We start from the raw sequence: 21,617 nt of genomic DNA on the forward strand, positions 1-21,617 counted from the left end.
GAAAAGCAGAGTTTTGCCAGCACTAAATAGTAAGAGACAAAGTCAGAGGATGACCCGGATCACAGAACATACTTCCTTTGTTTCAGCTTGTTTGATGGGAGAAACATGTGCGGACGCAGAGAACAAGAACAGCGGCTTAAAGTGCACCTGCTGCACAGACACGCGGCGGAGGAAGCCATCGTACAGGCACAACCGGTACTCGCCAGCATGCTAATTAATGACATCGCTGCCATGTCTTCCCCCAATCTGATGTCACTGATGATATAACAGCAGTTTCCTGATTTTAAGGAAAGAAAACGTAAGAATACATACTGGGTGGCCGAGAGTGAATACTTCCAAAGCTGGTGCAGCAGACTTCTCTCGCATGGAAACAACGAGCCCAATCATCCTGTCCAACCAGAAGGTCTCAGAGAATAGCTGAGCTGCCCCCGTATATGCATTTACATTGCGAGTACATTCATATTTACTGTATTACAGAAATGGTCACTGCCTCCAGCAAGGTCAACACACTCGCTCACTGCTGATTTATCATTCCCACCCATATCCAACTGGAAGATCTTGGAGAATAGTGGAGCTGCCCCCGTATATGCATTTACAAAGAGACTACATTCATATTTACAGTATTACAGAAATGGTCACTGCCTCCAGCAAGGTCAACACACTCACTTCCTGCTGCTTTATCATTCCCACGCATGTCCCTTGGGGAATAGTTGAGCTGCCCCTTTATATGCATTTACATCGCGATTACATTCATATTTACACTATTACAGAAACGGTCACTGCCTCCAACAAGGTCAACGCACTCCCTCCTTGCTGCTTTATCATTCCCATCATCTGAATTTTCCAAAGGAAGTTAAAAGTACAGAGAAGAGGAATAAAAACATTCATGCTGAAAGCAAGCATCCCATTGGTAAGTCATGGAACCTGGATGAAGAGAGTTGACCACTTCCACAAGAATAATTTTAGAAGAGTTCACAAATGAATAATAATGAACTAATAGAATTTAATTTTCGAAGGCGCTGCATTTTTTGGGATTGTGGCAGCTCCGTGCTCCACACAGGACAGAGATTTCTTCAGAACAGTAAGTAAAGGGGGCTGGTTGGCTAATTATTTCAATAGGTAAACCAGCCCCCTTCTCCGACTGCTGGGCCCTGCACCGATCGGCAAATCTGGGAACTTTTATCCCCATTAGAAAATGGAACAGCAGGTTGGACGCCCGCCACTCCATTCATTTTCTATGAGGTTGCCAGAAAAAGTAGAGCGCAGTGATTGGCAGTCCCATAGGGAATTATTGGAGAGGATGTTAGGATGTTGCGCAGTGCACATGCTCAACAGGGATCAAAGTTCCCCATTCTGTCGATCGGTGCGAAGCCCACCAATCAACAAGTTATCACCTATCCTGTGACGAGGAGATAACTTCTTTCACTAGACCGCCCTTTTAAGCTTTAAATGGATATTCCCATCCCCAAGATCCTATCCCAATATGTAGTAGGTGTAATATTAGTGAATTCCTCCAATTAGAAATTAGTATAGTTTTTCTGATTCACTATGTCTCTCTCCTCATGTGCAGACATTGCAGGACCTTAGGTATCCATGGTTACGACCACTGATCGTTGACAGTTAGCTAGTTGCTACTGGTCGTAACCATGGATACCTAAGGTCCTGCAATGCCAGCACATGAGGAGAGAGACATAGTGAATCAGAAAAACTATACTACATTTCTAATTGGAGGTATTTGCTAATATTATTACATCTACTACATGTTGGGATAGGATCTTAGAGATGGGAATACCCATTTAATGCTGAAATCAAGTGATTGACATGCTGCCATTTTTCTTTACATGCCTCCCGAAAGGACAAGCGCAGACAATTCACATCAATTCCATCTGTTTAACAGTAACACAGCAAAGCAGGCAATCCGAGCCCTCTAATCACCTGTCTCTCCCCACAGTGTGTCGTTCTCATTGATGTCTATCGGGTAATCTGTCTCGTGGTTCAGAAGGCATTTCACCACCTAGAGAGCGAAAAACAGAGGAAAAATGAAATGTTTGCATAAGGAAAGTGCAATAACTCTGCTGCTTGGCATTTCACAGAGATTATAAAATGTAGTTTTTGCATTAAATGACTTCCCCTTTAACACCACCAGATACTGTGCAGACTACTGTAGGATACATTTATAGAGGCTGGGGCACCATTTTCCTAACCTAGAGCTCTAAATCTCCAGCACAAAAAGAGTTAAAGGGGTAAAGTGACGGCACAATGCTAGAATATGTCTCCGCTTTATGAATGGTGAAGGTCTGACCTATGAGAGGGAAAGAAGAGTTTGCACCCCTTCACTGCAAAGTGGCACTCCGGCTACATGCAATGGAAGAACCCCATTCTTTTAAGTGGAAATGAATGCAGGCGTGTAGCAGAAGTTCATCCTCAGGACTGACCCCCTCTGCGATCCTAAAATGATTGTGTATCCTAAAAGCATGCCATAAGTGTAAGAGATTTTACTACCCCTTTAAAGGGATCTCCTTATCTTATCAGATGGGTAAAAGCACAAAAACAAGAAACTTTGCAATCTACCCCTCATTAAAAATAAGATTTAGAATTCTACAGTGTATTCCTCTCGTTGCCAACGTTGTCTCTGAAATGGCCGATTTCCTTGGCAAGGAGCGCGCGCTTGCAAGCTGTTTGCTATAAAGCTTGTAAGCGCTGCTCTGAAGCTGTCCGAATCCCGCCAGCTTCAGTGTCTGTGCGCTCCTCCGATGCTGCAGAGGCAAAGCTTCTTCTGCTTGCAGCAACAGAGAGAAGAGAAGAGGCCAGCAGAACTGTCAATCATCAGGAGAGCACCTGCAGATAGCATTCGGAGACAAGCCCTTTAAATGAAAAAGAATAAAATCTTGGCCACTTGATTTGATCACTAGTGTTGAACTTGCTGCATACTTTGGTGTGAAGACATATCCATAGGGCCAGGTGACTTCATCGTCCCAACCTGGACTCCCCAAATGTATCCATGGTCTCTCTGATGGTCAGTGGAGCAGATCCGTATCTTTCCAGTCAGGGCTATATACCCTTAGGCTGGAATCATGTAGAATCCAAATCTGTGTCTCTTTGGGTAAAGCCATCCTACCAAGCTGATGGTGTCACGGAGTCTGAAATTGACTCTCACTGTACAGTCTCTTTCTAATTTCTGTTAGACATGTCCTTTTTACATATACATCCACAGGTCGGGAAGAAAGGGCAGCCTCATGTCTCATTGTTTGAGCACTTAATTAGCAAACATTCATTGTTCCACAGACCAGAAGTCAACACAAAGATAATAGTGCATTTCTCTTGGATTAACAAATCTAAACATCAGGCTGATAAAGATTTTAAGCTGTATCATCACAATTGGGCATCTGCTTTACACATGAAGGTAGAGTACAAGGTCACTAATTAAGCCATTTGTTAAGTTCCATAGCTGACACCTGCCACATAACATACGGAAAATATTCCAAGATCTTGCAACATCTTTTAGACAGTAACTAAAACAGTATAAGAAAACCTCTATTTATATGCGCTCAAAACAGTTACATAGCTTTGTAAATTGTTCCCATGGACACTTTGTTTTCATGTGGGGAGACACAAACTACATTTCTGAGTGATCTTGAAGCAGTGAATCATGTCAGGCCTTTGAGAAGCTAATTTGCTAAAAAAAAAAAAAAAAAAAGGTTGTTGTTTGGGGCTGGAAACATGACTATAGCGCCACCCTTGTCTATAGGATGTGCCAGGTACTGCAGCATTCACTTCAATTGGAATGAGCTGCAAAAAGTACTGTAGATATAGCATATGGAAAAAAATATGTTTATGGGAAAAATAAGGAAACTTTTTTTCTAATGAAGTTTTGGGCATCTGGGTAAAGGCGTTAAATTGGACCGAGATCCAAACACAGTATACGGACTGGCTGGCGGGACTCCTGGCCAGAGCGTGGCAGCTTCATAGAGATACATGAAGCTGTCACGCTCGGGTTGGTAGAGCCGCTGGCCAGTCTATGCACACCATTGTGAACGCAGTCTGATTTATATTGCCCTCTAACTACGTCCTTAAAACTGAGACTTGGAACCCAGAGTTACTCTTGATGCAAATAATCTGGATTAATTTAAAAGGAATCTATCACCAGGTTTACCTTAGAGCAGCATTGTGTAGGTGCAGAGACCATGATTCCAGCGATGTGTCATTTACTGGGCTGCTTGCTGTATTTTTTATAAAATCACTGTTTTATCAGCAGGAGATAATCACTAGAAGACTAGTAAACCAGCTGCCACGTAGTCCAACCCCACACCCACCACTGGTTGTCAGCTTTCTGCCTATGCACAGTGTACACAGAATGCTGCCAATCAGTGGTGTGGGCGGGTTATACAGAGCTCAGCATTCAGAGAACTGCCAGATCTGCAGCAGACAAAACAGAGATTATATCAAAACTGCAGCAAGCAGCCCAGTAAGTGATACATCCCTGGAATCAGGGTCTCTGCCCCTATATCATGCTGGGGTAGTAAAAAGCTGGTGACATTCTTTTTAACTAGTAAGCACAACCAAGAAATGATGCCTCAAGTAGGCTAACAAAAATTAAGATACTTTTCCATTATCCACTAGGGCGCTAATGAATAGACGTGACACTGAAACGCTATTGGGACAGCCACCAACTAATGGGTGGAAAGTTGTAAGGCCACTGCCATACTGCTGTATGGCCAGGCCTTTGGATTGGCATCCAACCCTCAACTCAGCAGAGACCCAAACGTCTCCCAGCTCCGTTACGTGACAGCTCAGAAAAATGCCATTAAAATATAAAGAACATCATTGCGCTGTGCTCCCCATCACATCTGATGCCCTCCGCAGCCTTTCCTACCAGGTTGTCCTCCTCTCCTAATCAACATACAAATAGGCATAAATTACTTGTAAGAACACCTTGCTTAGCACAACTATCCCCTCCAGCGCGCGTCCTCCCCCAGCCCTACTCTGCCGATACCTCCAGCCCTGCACTCGTGCTACATCCTCTCATTAACTGTTAGAAAGTGTCGTAAAAACTTTTAATTAACTTTTATCACAAGCCATCCCATTCTTGGCTCTGGTAACCGGCCGTGGTAGAGTTTCTCTCCGCTGTTTTACAACTTTCACAATCTCAAAAAAAGAGCTTCAAAAATAAAAACTCAGGCGTGTCCTTCTGAAGCCAATAATACACGGCGGCCACCGCCATTATAATCAGCACATTGTTACAATTAAAGGCGCCGTATCAAGGTCAGGAGACCAAAAGAAAAGTGGAAAAAAACTGCAAAAACAACAACAGTCTGAGGTTCTGGGGTCTGGACTAACATGAACCATAAAATTAGAAGCTCTTATAATTTCTGCTCATTCCCAGCCCCCGGTAAGGTACTTTTATTTTTGTTTTTGCTTTATGTACTATCCAAAGCTTGCCATTCAGTTGTTACCCAATTTTTGGAACATTAACGGGGAAGAACTAACATAAAATTAAAAAAAATGCTAATAATTGGTAAATAAACCTTTCAGCCGGGGTCTGAACCGGCCATATACAAGAGATAGCAGTCAGCCAAAACTTTATCCGGTAGACCGCCATCTCTCCTAACTCCCCGCACACACGAGCGCTCAGCACGGCAGCCACTCATCTCCCCAAAAACGAGAATCGACCATTGACAATCCAACGGCTTTATCCTTTCTCTTCCCAAACATGAGTCTGTCATGGGAAAGTTGGGAGGGCCCCAAACATGTCTGATGATTGGCCGGACTCGCCAAAATGGGTGGATTCGGCTGACTTTCATGGGGTGTTATTACACTACATGGTGACTTCTGTTTGGACTGTGAATGAAGCAGCTCTCTCCTCCCTATCCCAGCAGAAAGTGTCATCAGGATTTCAGCTGTGTGGTGTTTTTTATTCCCCCAAAAAATGCATCAAGTAGTAAGCCGTTTCTGTAGCTTAGCCCCAATTATTAAGATGCAAAGACAATTGATAAAAGTGGTACCATTTTTGGGAAAAGGACCCATTGCACTAGAATCTTGTGGGAAGCAGATAGAATAGTGATCAGTAGTAAACCCATAAAAAAGTAGCACATGTGGAATACTCCTGACATCCCAAAATACCCATAAAGCACAAGACAAAGAAACAACTGTGTCCAATATGTCACCCAATCCTGAGGACGTGCAGGACATGCGTCAAGCCCTAATAAATATGTGTTTAGCTGGTAACACCGTGATTAAATGGGGGCTTTGGGGCCATTGTGTGGAGTGTAATTGCATATTGAATGATACAACTACCCGGGGGGCCGAGAGCCGAGCTTCCAGCATCAGAAACGCTCCCTGCCTCTGTCCCCACGCTGCTATGAAATCCGACCCTGACCATTAATGGTTGTCCAGGACATTGGTTTTAAAAAATAAAATAAAAAAAGTAATTTTACAGATTTTCGTCTTTGTAACACTTTATCTACTGACTCATTTTATACAGATTTTGTGTTTTTTTTTTCCACATTCGTTCCATTAAATCCTTTCCAATAAAACTTCCATAAAGCACAAAAACTTTTTAAAAAGTTTATCTACAGCTACAGAGCAAAGCATGTGAACTGGCTTCCTGGTGAGCGTATGATACTTGTACTTGTGAACTCAAGCAAAGCTGCAGTGTAAAGTATGGGGAAGGCACAGAGCAGCAGCCTCAGACCACCGCAGACTCCAACAAACAATGCAGTAAAGCGGGAGTGTAGAATTGTCTGTTCTGTCTGGAAACGTATCTAATGTGTGGAAGCCGAGATATTCCTCGCCCTGCTGAGCCCATCCTCGCCCCGCTGAGCCCACCCTCGCCATGTTTTCAAAATGCATTGGAAATCTGAAAACATATGACAGCACTCCTTAAAGGGGTTGTTTAGGATTAAGAAAAAATGGCTCCTTTTTTTCCAGCAATAGCACCACCCCTGATTATAGGTTGTGTGTGATACTGCATCTCAGTTGTATTCGCTTAATAGGGCTGATATGCAATACAAGGCACAACCTATAGTCAGGGGTGGCACTGTTGCTTAAAAAAAAAAAAAAGTCATGCTCTTGTATTTCTGGACAATCCCTTTAAGGCTTTAGATTAAAGTCTAGTGGGACCAAATAACAATCGGATGTGTTAAGGGGGGCTCTCCGGACACTGTCCAATCAGATGACGTTGGGGGAGAGAAGGATAATAAAGGAAACACCTGCACGCTCAGCTGAGCGGATCATCCATGTGTATGGGGGAATAAAGACGTTTTGGCCGATAGACTTAAGACCATGGACCTCTAATGTGCAGCAGTGAAGACATAATGGGAGCGGATGACGTTGTACCTCCATGTGCCCCATGCTGGCCGCTGCCGTCAGTGACTGCTGAAGGGCGTGACTCCTCCGCACGTAATTTGGCTGCTGGCTGGAGGACGTCCATTCACAACCCAATAAATACTGGAGGATATCACAGTGGCCCCTCAGAGCGCTGTGCACCAGAGGACTCTGCCCCTTCTTATCGATGTGATCCACCTGGAAGGGACAAAAGAAAAAAAGGTTAAGACACCAAGCCTTGAACATATCCACAATTACCTATCCTCAGCCTCAGAGACAGCTTAGACATCACCAAATAAATACTTTTAGGCCATGCTCACACACTTTTTTTCTCAGGAGTTTGTTTTGTGCAGAAATTCTCCAAAATCATCAAAAACTCTGGGAAATTTCTTCCAACATTTCTATGGAAAATCCACTTTGCTGTTCATGATTTTTTTTCCCTGAAAAAGGTTTTCAAAAAGTATTGGGGGCCGGGGAGAAAGTGCATGTTACTTCTTTGGAGCGGATCCTAAAGGAAACCTCTCCAGACTTAGCAGTGTCCAATCAAACGCTGCAAAAAAAAAAAATAAAACTCTCCCAAAACTCTTTAAGAAAAAAAAACCAAAAACCTCAGTTTCAGGAAAGGAAAACTCTGAAACCTCACGAAAAAAGAAAAGCTTCCGAAAGCAATCGCTGCTTGAAAACTGGTGGTTTTTGAACTCCTGCGAAAAAATAGACAGTGTGAACGTAGCCTTAAATGTATGAGTCAAAATTCGCCATATACATCATTATTGGGTTCTACCAATAATAAAAAACAAGGCTTGTTTGCCAGACCATCATTTCACATCTATTGCTGCCATGAATACTTCAGTGTACATATAATGAACAGCGAAATTAAAGTGTTTGTGTGGGGTTCAATCGTTTTTTTGCATGAGCCATAAGTGGCCATAGATCGACTTACACAAAGACTTAAAAAAAACAAAAACTGTAGTTCTATCAAGTTTTTATTCAGATTTTACTGCAGTTTTTTTGTCCTCTGACTGCCCTGACCATGATTACACAATGCAGCCTCAGCTCCCCCCCTCTCCCTGTTGCTTAGTGACAATTTGGCCTGGTAAGGTTTTGCCTTCATACAATAGATCTGGATCTATAATAGTCCAATAAGAGATCTATTATTAGTGGTCTCATTGTTTTCAATGTGAACATGGCCAATCTGGGTGGGTAGGGGCATAGACTGCAGAATTTGGAATACAAACAAATTGGAAAGTTGAATACATTTAATAATTTTATTCATATTAAACATATCCCTCTAAGAGAAATCTGTCCGTATCCCCCTAAACCCCAAACCTCATACATGGGCATGTAAGTCTTTGAAAGGTAAATTCATTGACACTTTTATCTGCTGTAGCATTTCCGAGACATCTGCATTTGAATTCTTATGAAAATAAGGAATTAAGTGCTCTGGGTGTAAGAGCACTTAAAAGGGGTTGTCCAGGCTTAGGGCTCAAGTCTGCAGTCACTTTATGCGATTGCAGACTTGTGAATCCTTACAGTGACTCCAGTGCCAGTGGCGGGAGTCAGTGGGAGTGTGCCCACAAGTATGCGAGTTGCATACATGCAGTCACGTGCTAACTAGATGCGTCTGCCATGTCTAGTTGGAATGTGGCTGGTTGTGTGCAAATGGTATATTTATGGTCACATGACCACCTGCTTCCGGCGCCGGCACTGCAGAATCTTGACAGCGCTGTGAGGATTCACAAATCTGCAGTCACAAAGTGCAGCCCCAAGTCTGAACAACCCGTTTAAAGGAGCCACTGCCTCCTGAACGTGTTTCCTTGTGTAGCACCAGCATCTTTAGCTTGATTGACAGCTCACTATCTGATTTCCTTGCACGACGTCACACAGACAGTGAGCTATCAATCAAGCTAATGAAGGCTGGCGCTAGGCAAGAAAATAACCTCAGGAGGCAAAGTTGCGAGAAGTGCTCTATCACACCCAGAGCATTTAATACCTCATTTGCATATCAATTTTCAAAGCTGATTTCTCGGGAATGCAGCAACGGATATGAGATATAAAGGTGTCGATGGATGTAGTTACCAAAGACGTACATGCCCATATAGGACACTAAGGGGGGGGGTGCTTTTACTGCTAGACTCTTTAAGATCATGGAACCCAGTATTAAAAAAAATAAATAAATAATGGATCTATCCAATCCGTCAAGGACATAAGTGGGAATACATGCAGAAGCCTTTCAGCATTACCAAGAGCTGGAATAACATTGTAACACCAGTTCAGGGAGTCTGTCTTCAACGCGTGTCATTAAAAGAGGAAGTCACAACATCTGCTGATTATTAGGGAGGAAGAGGCGCATTACCATCCAGCAGCCACAATCCCTCAGGGGGCGCACTCCGGGTCCATAGACTCGAGAAGTGGGCTCTGCATGCTTCAATTACAGCCCGTCTCCTGCTGTAAACATCACAAATGTTTTGTAGAAGGAGACTACGGCCGAGCGTGCAATTACCCCTGAATACTCCAGTATTACTGCCGCGCTGCTTGGCTGACGTTCACGTTTGTGTCACTTTCTACATTTCATACACAACGTAAACCACAGAATAAACGCAAAACATTCACCAACGACTGGTTGATTGGCTAAATGCATCTGCAAACAATTTCCTTTACACAATTGTTCTATTATGGAAATATCTGCTGTAATTCGTAAAACACATGCGATTCAGCGACAGATTGAGGCATTTGGTCACAAAAGACAGAAAGGATAATTTATATTATTGCGCTAATGTATCTAAAATACAGGGAATTTGCAAATAAGCTAAAATATAATAAAAAAAATTGCATCCAACAGCTCCTATGTAGAGCTGTGTGTTTCCATGGTTACAGACTACAAACAAACCTTGTGTAGTCAGATCCTGCAGTCATCCTTTTGGTATAAGCCAATTCTTCTGTACGCTTTGGTGCTTAACTATGCAATATGGGGAGAAATAATTATCCCCTCGACTCCAACAAACTGGAGTCAATTTCTTACCACTTATTTGCGCTTAAACTAAAAATGTTCATATTCACCGACAGCTTGAAAATGGCGAGAATTGAAACCCAAATATATAAATTGAAAGTGGACACTTGAAACAAAAAGAAAAGGAAATTCTGCGATATCATGGAGAAAATAATCAGAGATCACTAATGTTACCTTGGCGCCTTTTTTGCAGAGGAGTGACACGATAGTGCAGTGTCCAGAGGCGGCGGCGTAGCACAGCGGTGTCATTCCACTTTCTGACGCTCCATCCACAAAGGCGCCATATTCCAGCAGAAGGCTGACCATTTCCTCGTGGCCCAGGTGAGCCTGCACACACCCTATTGGGGCGTTGTTCAAAACCTCCGTCCTGTAGTTTACATTGGCGCCGGCCAAGATCAAAAGTCGGCTCACCTGCAAACAAAACCAATGCGGATGTTAAATCGTTAGATGCATGGACGATGTACGGAGTTTCTGACAAATACTAAATTCTGCTAAACTCACTAAAACTATATATATGGGACCACCGGTGCAACCAGATATCATACACTTCTTTCTCTGAAGATCTGACAAATGAGTTCTGTATAATGAAAAGAGGCCAATAAATGTGTAGAATGTTACAAGACTCCGCAAAGTAACTATATCCTCGCATGTCGGCTGCGGGGTAATGCCAGAACGTCTGGAGAACACATCAACAGTGGCTATAGAGCAAGTGCACCGCTCCAACCTACTAAGAAACCTTCCCTCAAAGTCCAGGTTCTCTTTGACCCGCTGCACTAGCTCCAATATTGGTCACCATTTTGTCCAAGTCTTTTAAAGTTTGGAAACCTTTACATAGATGCGTTTTTTGGGGAGAGACTTATGGAGGCCAGATGATTATGGTGTTTCACTTGCAATGCTCCATGGGAAAAATAACATGCAAATGAGCTATTCCTGGAAGGGAGGAAAACTATTTACCATGGGGGCTTTTTAAAGCAATCCTCCTCCATGGCATTGAAATGTGCAGTACGGTCACCACGTCCGGTGTGCAAGGTTTGTTCCCTCCACTGAAGCTAGAATTTCAGTCCTCCTACATTAAAGATGGCTGCCACAGTGGGATAGGGAACGTAGAGGTTAAGTCAGAACCATGCCTCCCTTATAGATTTAAGGAAAAAACTTTGGTCCGGCGTCCAGTCTGGTCCTATGTGGCAGCCAGACCACAGCATTCCTAACGTCTGCGGCTCGGCTCCTTGACCGGCATCCTGGGCACCTCTTGTGCTTATTAGGCCAAGTGACAAGTCCTCACATGATGTCGTAGGGCCTAATAAATATAAGGCCGGGTGTAGAAATTAAGACTGCATGAAACTTTTTGCTCAACTCCATTCCCCTACTTTTCTGGTAGAGGCGTGCTTCGGACGTACCTCTGCTGCCTTTGCCTTGGTGGCGGCTATCCTGGATGCAAGAGAACAGGAGCGCCAGGTAGGTGGTCCACGGTGAAGCTTTAATGGGTCAAACATATGGGTTCGGTTGACTGTCTAATACATATGGGGGGTCTCTGACATCTTCAGACGATTTCAGACCATTGATTCTGCTGTTCTCTAACAGATAAGCCGACCCCAGAGGAGTCCAGAGAACACAGGAACACGGCTTCATGAGCGCTGCTATGCACGGAGGAGTCCTATCACGGGAGAACAACTGGCCGACCACCATCTAAAGTGCATTGGGGCTTTACCAACTTGTTACATCCACAGGTGGCACCAGCGAGATATTTTACTTTCCTTCCAGGAAATTACAAATTTGCAAAAAGTAGTAAGGAAGTGGAATCTCCTGACCCGATCGTTACGGCCGCATGGACGGCAATCACACCGACTTGTGTGCTGCCCCGTAAGCTGATGCCCCGCTGGAGGCGGCCTAGTAAATTCTCACCAAGAATATTCATCAGGGAGTCTGAAGGAGATTTCACTTGATATAATTAAATTAAAGTGATATTTAATACACTGAGCTTTGTAGATGACTATAGCAGTCAGTGGAAGAAGCCAGGCAGTGGAGAAGACTGATGGCTTTTCCACCACATTCGATATTTCACTTCTACAGAGCTTGGCAGAGGCAACCGATAGAAGAATGTGAAGAATGATTTGTTAAAAAATACTCAAAGAGCATTATATTTTCCATACAATATGTTTCTTCTTAAAGGGGATCTCCAATTTGGATAATCCCTACTTTTTAAAGGACCCTTAATAATAAGCTGGTCACAAAGTGTCTCCCCAATGGGTGAATTTGGAGGTAAGTACTCAAATTCCCAAATTCCTAATGTTCCTCTTATCAAGAATCTTCCCCATCACAAAGTGCGCGTGGTTAGGGCATGAACAATGAGATGAGGATCATCATAACAGCAGCAGTGGATGAGTGTTTTGATGATGTAGGAGGCAGTGACCTGTCCATTCACATGATCTACTATGTAAGTAAAGTAAGAAAACAATCTGCATGAGGTCAACGCTATAAATGCAATTTTGTAATATATAAATCATAGCTTTTTTGTAAGCTAAGCTCATTAAAGGTCATGCACACCCCTTTGGACACGTATTGTTTGTTTCCTAAAAGCAATTTTCTACATAGACTTCATTAAAAATATTCTAGAATTTTGCTGTTGCAGAGTGTCTGTAATTCGTTAATCTAGTGGAGTGATCTGCAAAAATCTTACAAATCCATCAGAGCACTAACCGTTCTCTCTGCTCTTCCCCTTCCGTTTACTCAGTGTTAGAGACAGAACCAGGGAGGGGGGGGGTGTACACAGATGTTCACAATGTGGAGAGGGAGAAAAACAAATTTTCAGGGAGTTCAGAAAATACAGGCTATAGAAAAGCAAATAAGTGCAGCATAGAAGCTGAGCTGATACACACCTCACATCCAGCCTGTATTACTGGAAGAGACACTACCATAGAAAAAAAAGGTGAAAATTGGATCAGAGTGTAGGGCCCTGAAACTGGATGAAGAAGTGAAGACCGCAACCAAAATCTTAGAGCAAATCCTTTTAACTAAAGGTTAATAAAATAAGGTGCCCGTAGCTTTTAAGACTTGGGAGTCTCTCTTTCAGAATACAGAGGCTGCTTTTCTGAGCTGAAAATAAAAACCAAAGTAATGACAGCCATGGGATTCCCTGATTCTGATATCTAATGCACACAAAGCAGTGCCCAGTGGAGTGGAAGGCATCTCCTTTGCCTTGTGAAAGCCCCACTTGTTTGGTTAAGTTAATCCGGCATAAAGTTTCAGATGCTGCTAATCTCTAACAGAAGAAGACAAAACACAGCAATTACCGCGCAGTTGGAGCGGCCCCCCGTAAGCATAACTCCGTGTTATTATAATTCTGTACATTGACATGTACAGAAGGAACAGGAAAAAGAAGAACAGATCTGAATTATTGAGGAAAAAATAAGTCAACAATCTGCAAAACGGAAAAGGGCGTAAAGCGAGTTCTCTATTCTATCGCTGCCCGGCCTTACTGAATGAGACACAAATTACATGTATACAGTATATCTGCACAGCGGACCAATATAAAGTCCATTTTCTATTAATAATTGGACCATATTAGGATCAGTTCATCATAATGTGTGAATTGTCAGATGGCCACATAAGCAAATATTAGACTTTCCTGTAAAAGGTTAACATGTGGTGACTTTTTTTCTTACAAAAATGCATCATTTAGCCCCCCCTAAAAAAATATATTTTGCAATTGGGTTTCATTAAAAATTTTGCAGTTTGCGTTCTATAGCCTCTGTGTTGCACGGTCTATTTGTTGGCTGCAGAATGAGTTAACTGAGAATTTGTCAGTGAGCTCCTTCTGATTGTCCAATGGGAGAGTTCCGATCTCCATCAGCCTTTTTCTGAGCTTCTCTTAGCTGATGTATGATCACAGACCACATCAAAGAATGTGAAGAGACCCAAAGAGGCTATAAAAACCAAAATTTTTAATGAAACCCAATTGCAAAAATTTTAACCCTGAAATACATGCACTTAAGAAAAAAAAAAACCACAACCCGTCCCCTTGACGACGGTTGAACACATTAGAATACCAGGTAAATTTGCTGATTTTGCTGTTTGTCACGTTGAACCCTTATTTTCGGTGGGAGACTGTAGTAGCCCACCCCCGCAGTTTACTGACATTCCTCTTACAGGTAACTCGGCTATTCTCTTCCTTCCAAAAATGTCGGCAATGGCTCCATCATTTTTCTAAAAATATGGCATTTTATGCTTGCTTACAATATATTCTAACAAAAGGGATAATCCCAGAATCTAACGTTAACCCCTAACCACAGGAGGACTCGCTAATCGCTGGGGGTCTGACCACTGGGACCCTAAAAGTTATTTAAAAATGGGGCTTCCATCTTGAATTGAGTGAAGGTGCAGAACCTGGTTTTCAGGATCCGGAACACTATTCTCTGGATCACGGAGGGTCCCAACACATGGACCCCCTCAACGTTAAGTAACCCCCTAACTTGTGGATAGGGGGTAATTTTAGATTCTGGGAACATTCCTAGAAGTCTATAGGAGGTAGACACGCTGCAAAGTGGAAACAAGCCATTGAGGACGTATTGCTGCCCTATATGGTGTAATTCACGCCCCTGAGGAGCCATATTACATCATTGTGATTCAACCTTAACACCAACATCATCTATTGGGGGAAGAGTTCATATATGCATATACAACACCTGGCAAAAATTATGCAATCACCGGGCTCGGAGGATGTTCATTCAATTGTTTAATGTTGTTGAACAAAAGCAGATCACAGACATGGCACAAAACTAAAGTCATTTCAAATGGCAACTTTATGGCTTTAAGAAACACTAAAAGAAATCTAGATAAAAATGTGGTACTCAAGTAAGAGTAATTTTTTTCAGACCAAGCAGAGGGAAAAAATAATGGAATCACTCAATTCTGAGGAAAAAATTATGGAATCACCCTGTAAATTTTCATTTCCAAAACATCATCAAATTAGATCTGCTCGTTAGTCTGCATCGAAAAAGGAGTGATCACACATTTGAGAGCTGTTGCACCAAGTGGACTGACATGAATCATGGCTCCAACACGAGAGATGTCAATTGAAATAAAGGAGAGGATTATCAAACTCTTAAAAGAAGGTAAATCATCACACAATGTTGCAAAAGATGTTGGTTGTTCACAGTCAGCTGTGTCTAAAATCTGGACCAAATACAAACAACATGGCAAGGTTGTTGAAGGCAAACATACTGGTAGACCAAGGAAGACATCAAAGAGTCAAGACCGGAAACTTAAAGCAATATGTCTCCAAAACAGGAAATGCACAACAAAACAAATGAGGAACGAATGGGAGGAAACTGGAGTCAATGTCTGTGACCGAACTGTAAGAAACCGCCTAAAGGAAATGGGATTTACATACAGAAAAACTAAACATAAGCCATCATTAACACCTAAACAGAAAAAAACAAGGTTACAATGGGCTAAGGAAAAGCAATCGTAGACTGTGGATGACTGGATGAAAGTCATATTCAGTGATGAATCGCGAATCTGCATTGGGCAAGGTGATGATGCAAATTTCCACAGCCATTGATGATATGGGGCTGCATGTCAGGTAAAGGCACTGGGGAGATGGCTGTCATTACATCTTCAATAAATGCCCAAGTTTACATTGATATTTTGGACAGTTTTCTTATCCCATCAATTGAAAGGATGTTTGGAGATGATGACATCATTTTTCAAGATGATAATGCATCCTGCCATAGAGCAAAAACTGTGAAAACATTCCTAGAAATAAGACACATAAGGTCAATGTCATGGCCTGCAAATAGTCCGGATCTCAATCCAATTGAAAATCTTCGGTGGAAGTTGAAGAAAATGGTCGATGACAAGGCTCCAACCTGCAAAGCTGATCTGGCAACAGCAATCAGAGAAAGTTAGAGCCAGATTGATGAAGAGTACTGTTTGTCACTCATTAAGTCCATGCCTCAGAGACTGCAAGCTGTTATTAAAGCCAGAGGTGGTGCAACAAAATGCGAGTGATGTATTGGAGTAGTGTTTTGTGTGTTTGTTTTTCATGATTCCATAATTTTTTCCTCAGAATTGAGTGATTCCATAATTTTTCCCTCTGCTTGGTCTGAAAAAAATTACCCTTACTGAGTACCACATTTTTTATCTTGATTTCTTTTAGTGTTTCTTAAAGCCATAAAGTTGCCATTTGAAATGACTTTAGTTTTGTGCCATGTCTGTGATCTGCTTTTTTTCAACAACATTAAACAACTAAATGAACACCCTCCGAGCCCGGTGATTCCATAATTTTTGCCAGGTGTTGTATATACCCAAAATAAAAGGATTAGCTCTTTTCCCAAGAAACTGTACCTGATTTTGTAGTCACATTCGCTTATAAAGGGATGAGCTGTCATACCAGACACAACCCCTGGGCAAGAGTGGCGCCGTTTCAGGAATAAAAGAAAAAAAAAACTTTTTTTTTCTTTTTATAATCCCAGATAGCCCCTTTCATTCTGTCCAATTCTTTCTATCCCTTTCTTGCCATTTTCTATAGAATATAAGTCTTTTCAGTCTCCGAAGTTAATGGCCATACATCCCCTTGTTCTCTTTAGCTCCGGCTGCCAGAACTAAGAGCACAGACAACTTTTGTAGAGCGCGAGGCATGAACGGCTCCATAATGATCTCACACAGTTCATGTTCCTCTGATGTCATGTCTTGTCCACGTACTCTGATATTGTTCGGCTTCTTCAGTTCACTGCCATCCAAAGAGCGAAGGCTCCAAATCCGGATTTGTAGTGAAGGGCTCGGCTGCTCTGATCTCCAACCGCACAGCCAAGGTCATCTAGGGCAGATCTACTGTAACATCATTACCTTAACATTCGGGGTGTACAAATTCCTTAGAGAGGCGAGTGCCGCCGACAGCCCGTCTGTGCTGTACCCGATCCACAAGGCCTGCAGAGTGCTGGAGGAGACGCCACTTTTCTTACTGAGACCCTACAATAATTACAAGGAAGGTCATCAGCACACATAAATGCTCCCCAAAATCCAAAGACCAATACACACCACTCATGTCAGTCACCAGGTAACAAAACTAACAGATTTTTTGGACTATAGGACACCCCTTACTATAAGGGGCACCACGGGTTTAGAAAGCAGAAAATAGGAAACACATTTCCTACTAATTAAAACTTCCCTGTAGGTGTACAGAAGAGGAAGAGGGGTCAATATCACCACTATTAATGCATTAGGGTAGAATAGGAGGTAACAGATGTATTCTTATTGTTTCTCTTCAGTGTTTATTACACATATATAGCTTCATAGTATGAAAATTAAGTATACTCAGCAGTGCACATGTACACAACACTGCTGCATGCACCCACAGCTCTGCTACATAAACCCACACAGACAGCTGTGCTACATCCACACAGCTCTGCTGCATGCAACCACCCCCACATGCAGCCATGCTACATGCACCCACACAGCTGTGCTACACGCAGCCATGCTCCATAAACCCACCCCCCCCACACACAGCCATGCTACATGCTTCCACCCCCACACACAGCTCCGCTACATGCACCCACACACAGTTGTGCTACACGCAGCCACGCTACATGCACCCGCCACGCACCCACAGCTCCGCTACATGCACCCACCCCTACATACAGCTCCGCTACAAGAACCCCTCCCACAGCTCCGCTACATGCACCCACCCCCACTACACAGCTCCGCTACATGCACCAACCACTCCACACACACAGCCATGCTACATGCACCCACCACCCCCACACACAGCCATGCTACATGCACCCACCACCCCCAACACACAAAGCCATGCTACATGCACCAACACACAGCTGTGCTACACACAGCCACGCTACATGCACTCACCAAACACCACACACAGCTCCGCTACATGCACCCACCCCCCCACAGACATGCTACATGCACCCACACACAGCTGTGCTACACACAGCCACGCTACATGCACCCACCACGCACCCACAGCTCCGCTACATGAACTCACCCGCACGCTACATGCACCCACCGCCCCACACAGCTCCGCTACAAGCACCCACCCCCCCACACACAGCTCCGCTACAAGCACCCCCCCCCCCACACACAGCTCCGCTACAAGCACCCCCCCCACACACACAGCTCCGCTACAAGCACCCACCCCCCCACACACAGCTCCGCTACAAGCACCCACCCCCCCACACACACAGCTCCGCTAAAAGCACCCACTCCCCCACACACAGCTCCGCTAAAAGCACCCACTCCCCCACAAACAGCTCCGCTAAAAGCACCCACTCCCCCACAAACAGCTCCGCTAAAAGCACCCACTCCCCCACACACAGCTCCGCTAAAAGCACCCACTCCCCCACAAACAGCTCCGCTAAAAGCACCCACTCCCCCACAAACAGCTCCGCTACACGCACCCACTCCCCCACAAACAGCTCCGCTACACGCACCCACTCCCCCACAAACAGCTCCGCTACACGCACCCACTCCCCCACAAACAGCTCCGCTACACGCACCCACTCCCCCACAAACAGCTCCGCTACACGCACCCACTCCCCCACAAACAGCTCCGCTACACGCACCCACTCCCCCACAAACAGCTCCGCTACACGCACCCACTCCCCCACAAACAGCTCCGCTACACGCACCCACTCCCCCACAAACAGCTCCGCTACACGCACCCACTCCCCCACAAACAGCTCCGCTACACGCACCCACTCCCCCACAAACAGCTCCGCTACACGCACCCACTCCCCCACAAACAGCTCCGCTACACGCACCCACTCCCCCACAAACAGCTCCGCTACACGCACCCACTCCCCCACAAACAGCTCCGCTACACGCACCCACTCCCCCACAAACAGCTCCGCTACACGCACCCACTCCCCCACAAACAGCTCCGCTACACGCACCCACTCCCCCACAAACAGCTCCGCTACACGCACCCACTCCCCCACAAACAGCTCCGCTACACGCACCCACTCCCCCACAAACAGCTCCGCTACACGCACCCACTCCCCCACAAACAGCTCCGCTACACGCACCCACTCCCCCACAAACAGCTCCGCTACACGCACCCACTCCCCCACAAACAGCTCCGCTACACGCACCCACTCCCCCACAAACAGCTCCGCTACACGCACCCACTCCCCCACAAACAGCTCCGCTACACGCACCCACTCCCCCACAAACAGCTCCGCTACACGCACCCACTCCCCCACAAACAGCTCCGCTACACGCACCCACTCCCCCACAAACAGCTCCGCTACACGCACCCACTCCCCCACAGACAGCTCCGCTACACGCACCCACTCCCCCACACAGCTCCGCTACACGCACCCACCCCCCCACAAACCGCTCCGCTACATGCCCCACGCCCCCACCCACACACACACAGCTCCGCTACATAAAAACACACACACCTCTCTCTCAGTGATCGGGAAGAACATTAAGCATTCTCCTTGATCACAGGAAGCTTTATTTCTTGATAAAAAGTGCATTTTATAGTCCACAAAATACAGGATTATGTTATACCCTATGTAATAGAGTTGATTGTGGGGATCCAGGTTCTGAGATTCCCACAAATTGCTTAAACCAAGCAGCTGGTCGTAAATCACAAATCGAGCAGTGTATGGGGTGAACAGAATACCTGTGGACCTTTCTACTCGTACTTCTAGGAGATGGGATTGTAGCCTTGCAGCTAAGAACTGGCAAAAAATATTTATTAAAAAGCAGGGACATAAGGCGGCCATGCACACATTAGACAAACCAACTCTAAAGCCACTGATTTATACAGAACCAGCAGATCATCTAAAGTGTATGGAGGTGTCCTATTTACCTCTATGGCAGATATTGGGGAAAAAACGATTAGTAATGTTAGATTTTAAAATGCCCCATCCTTTTGTTCTTAAAGTACACAAGATCACTGCCAAATTTGCTGGCACCAATTTTTTCTGAGCAGGGAACTCCCTCTATGATTTCCATATGTTCTGGACTGTAATTGTCTTAATAAAAAATCCAGTTTAAAAGGTGTTTTTCAATCCTATAAAGTGTTGCATATCTGTTGGCTATTCCCTCGACTTGATTGTGTTGGGGGTCTGTACTCTGGGACCCCTGCTAATACCCAGAATAAAAAGTTTGCAGTGCTTTCCTTTCAGGATCAGTGGGGTCTCAGGGGTCAGAGCCCCAAGATCAGCAAGTGATGGCATTATCCCCACCATGTGCCACTCCTTTATAGGATGAGAAAACTAAGAGCAACACATTCATATTCACAAAAATTACCTTAAATATGTGCGCTTTTAAAATATGATGGCCCAGCTCCATGGTCTGTTGGCGATTTAATTTCCCTTCTTGTCGAGAAAACATAAAAGCTAAGAGGGCATGTCCGTTCCTAGATAAAAGAGAAAATAAAATATATCAATATAACAATGAAGGGGACACAGTTGGTTTTTGTTAAAGAGGTCGTACCAAGTTTGAAAGTTATCTCCTATTTTAATCCAGGCATTGTACTTTGCTTTCTTCGATACAAAGATGCGGTGGCACATATGCTTAACCTCTGCTCCGTCCCGTTCGGGGTCCCATCGGTTGGACAACCAATCAAGAAATTATCTCCTATCTAACCCTCATGAAAGGGAATCAATCAGTAAGATCAACCCTCCCAAACCACCTATATGGGTATGCAGATCTTTGAAAAGCTAAATCCATCAACACCTTTTTATCTTTTATCTGTTGCTGCACTGTAGAGAAATTAGAGCTTTAATTCCAAAGCAATTGAGCCGTTAAGTGCTCTGGGTGTGGCAGTGATTGGACACCCAGCGAACAGCAAGTTATCCCTTATCTTATGGATCGGGAATAACTTGATATTTTGGGGAAAAACACTTTAATTAAAACAGTCAAATTGAACTTTTTAGCAATATGTTTAAAAAAAAAAAGTGTAAAAAGGTGGCATGTACACAGCCACAGGGGGAAAGTTTAGGGGTACAGAAAAGGCAGTGTAGCTAGGTAGATATAGTTATAAGCTGGTATTTGTTAGGCAATAAGCTGACAGAGTGAGCATCTCCCTCTTTCAAACTGCTTAGCTGCCACAGTCCCTACTGATCGCAGCATGTAAGGGGGTCACAAACCTCAAAGTGATCTCAGTTACAGGTAGTTACAGTGATAATTACTGCACCACGGATGCTGGATTTTCCATTTAATTGGTGAGCTGATGAACAGGGATGAGCGGACCCGTGGAAGTTCGGGTTCCGGTTCCCGACCCAAACTTAAACTCCCATTAAAAACAATGAGGACTCAA

General features: G+C 44.2%; 1 protein-coding gene across 4 annotated transcripts in view; it reads right to left on the reverse strand.

Annotated features, from left to right (window-relative positions):
• The window catches only part of TANC1 (tetratricopeptide repeat, ankyrin repeat and coiled-coil containing 1), a 201,844-nt gene that overhangs the window by 35,254 nt on the left and 144,973 nt on the right, over positions 1 to 21,617 (reverse strand). For all 4 annotated transcript variants that reach the window (XM_073647121.1, XM_073647119.1, XM_073647118.1 and 1 more), the window contains 5 exons: positions 20,606 to 20,714; positions 17,177 to 17,299; positions 10,505 to 10,741; positions 7,336 to 7,521; positions 1,936 to 2,014 (listed from right to left, as the gene is read on the reverse strand). In XM_073647121.1, coding sequence (XP_073503222.1) covers positions 1,936 to 2,014; positions 7,336 to 7,521; positions 10,505 to 10,741; positions 17,177 to 17,299; positions 20,606 to 20,714 — 734 coding nt within the window. The remainder of the gene's footprint in view (positions 1 to 1,935; positions 2,015 to 7,335; positions 7,522 to 10,504; positions 10,742 to 17,176; positions 17,300 to 20,605; positions 20,715 to 21,617) is intronic.

Source organism: Phyllobates terribilis, unplaced genomic scaffold (assembly GCF_046119375.1).
Source record: "Phyllobates terribilis strain yellow unplaced genomic scaffold, ASM4611937v1 Scaffold_9__5_contigs__length_417890890, whole genome shotgun sequence".
In the NCBI taxonomy this organism is placed as follows: Eukaryota; Metazoa; Chordata; class Amphibia; order Anura; family Dendrobatidae; genus Phyllobates; species Phyllobates terribilis.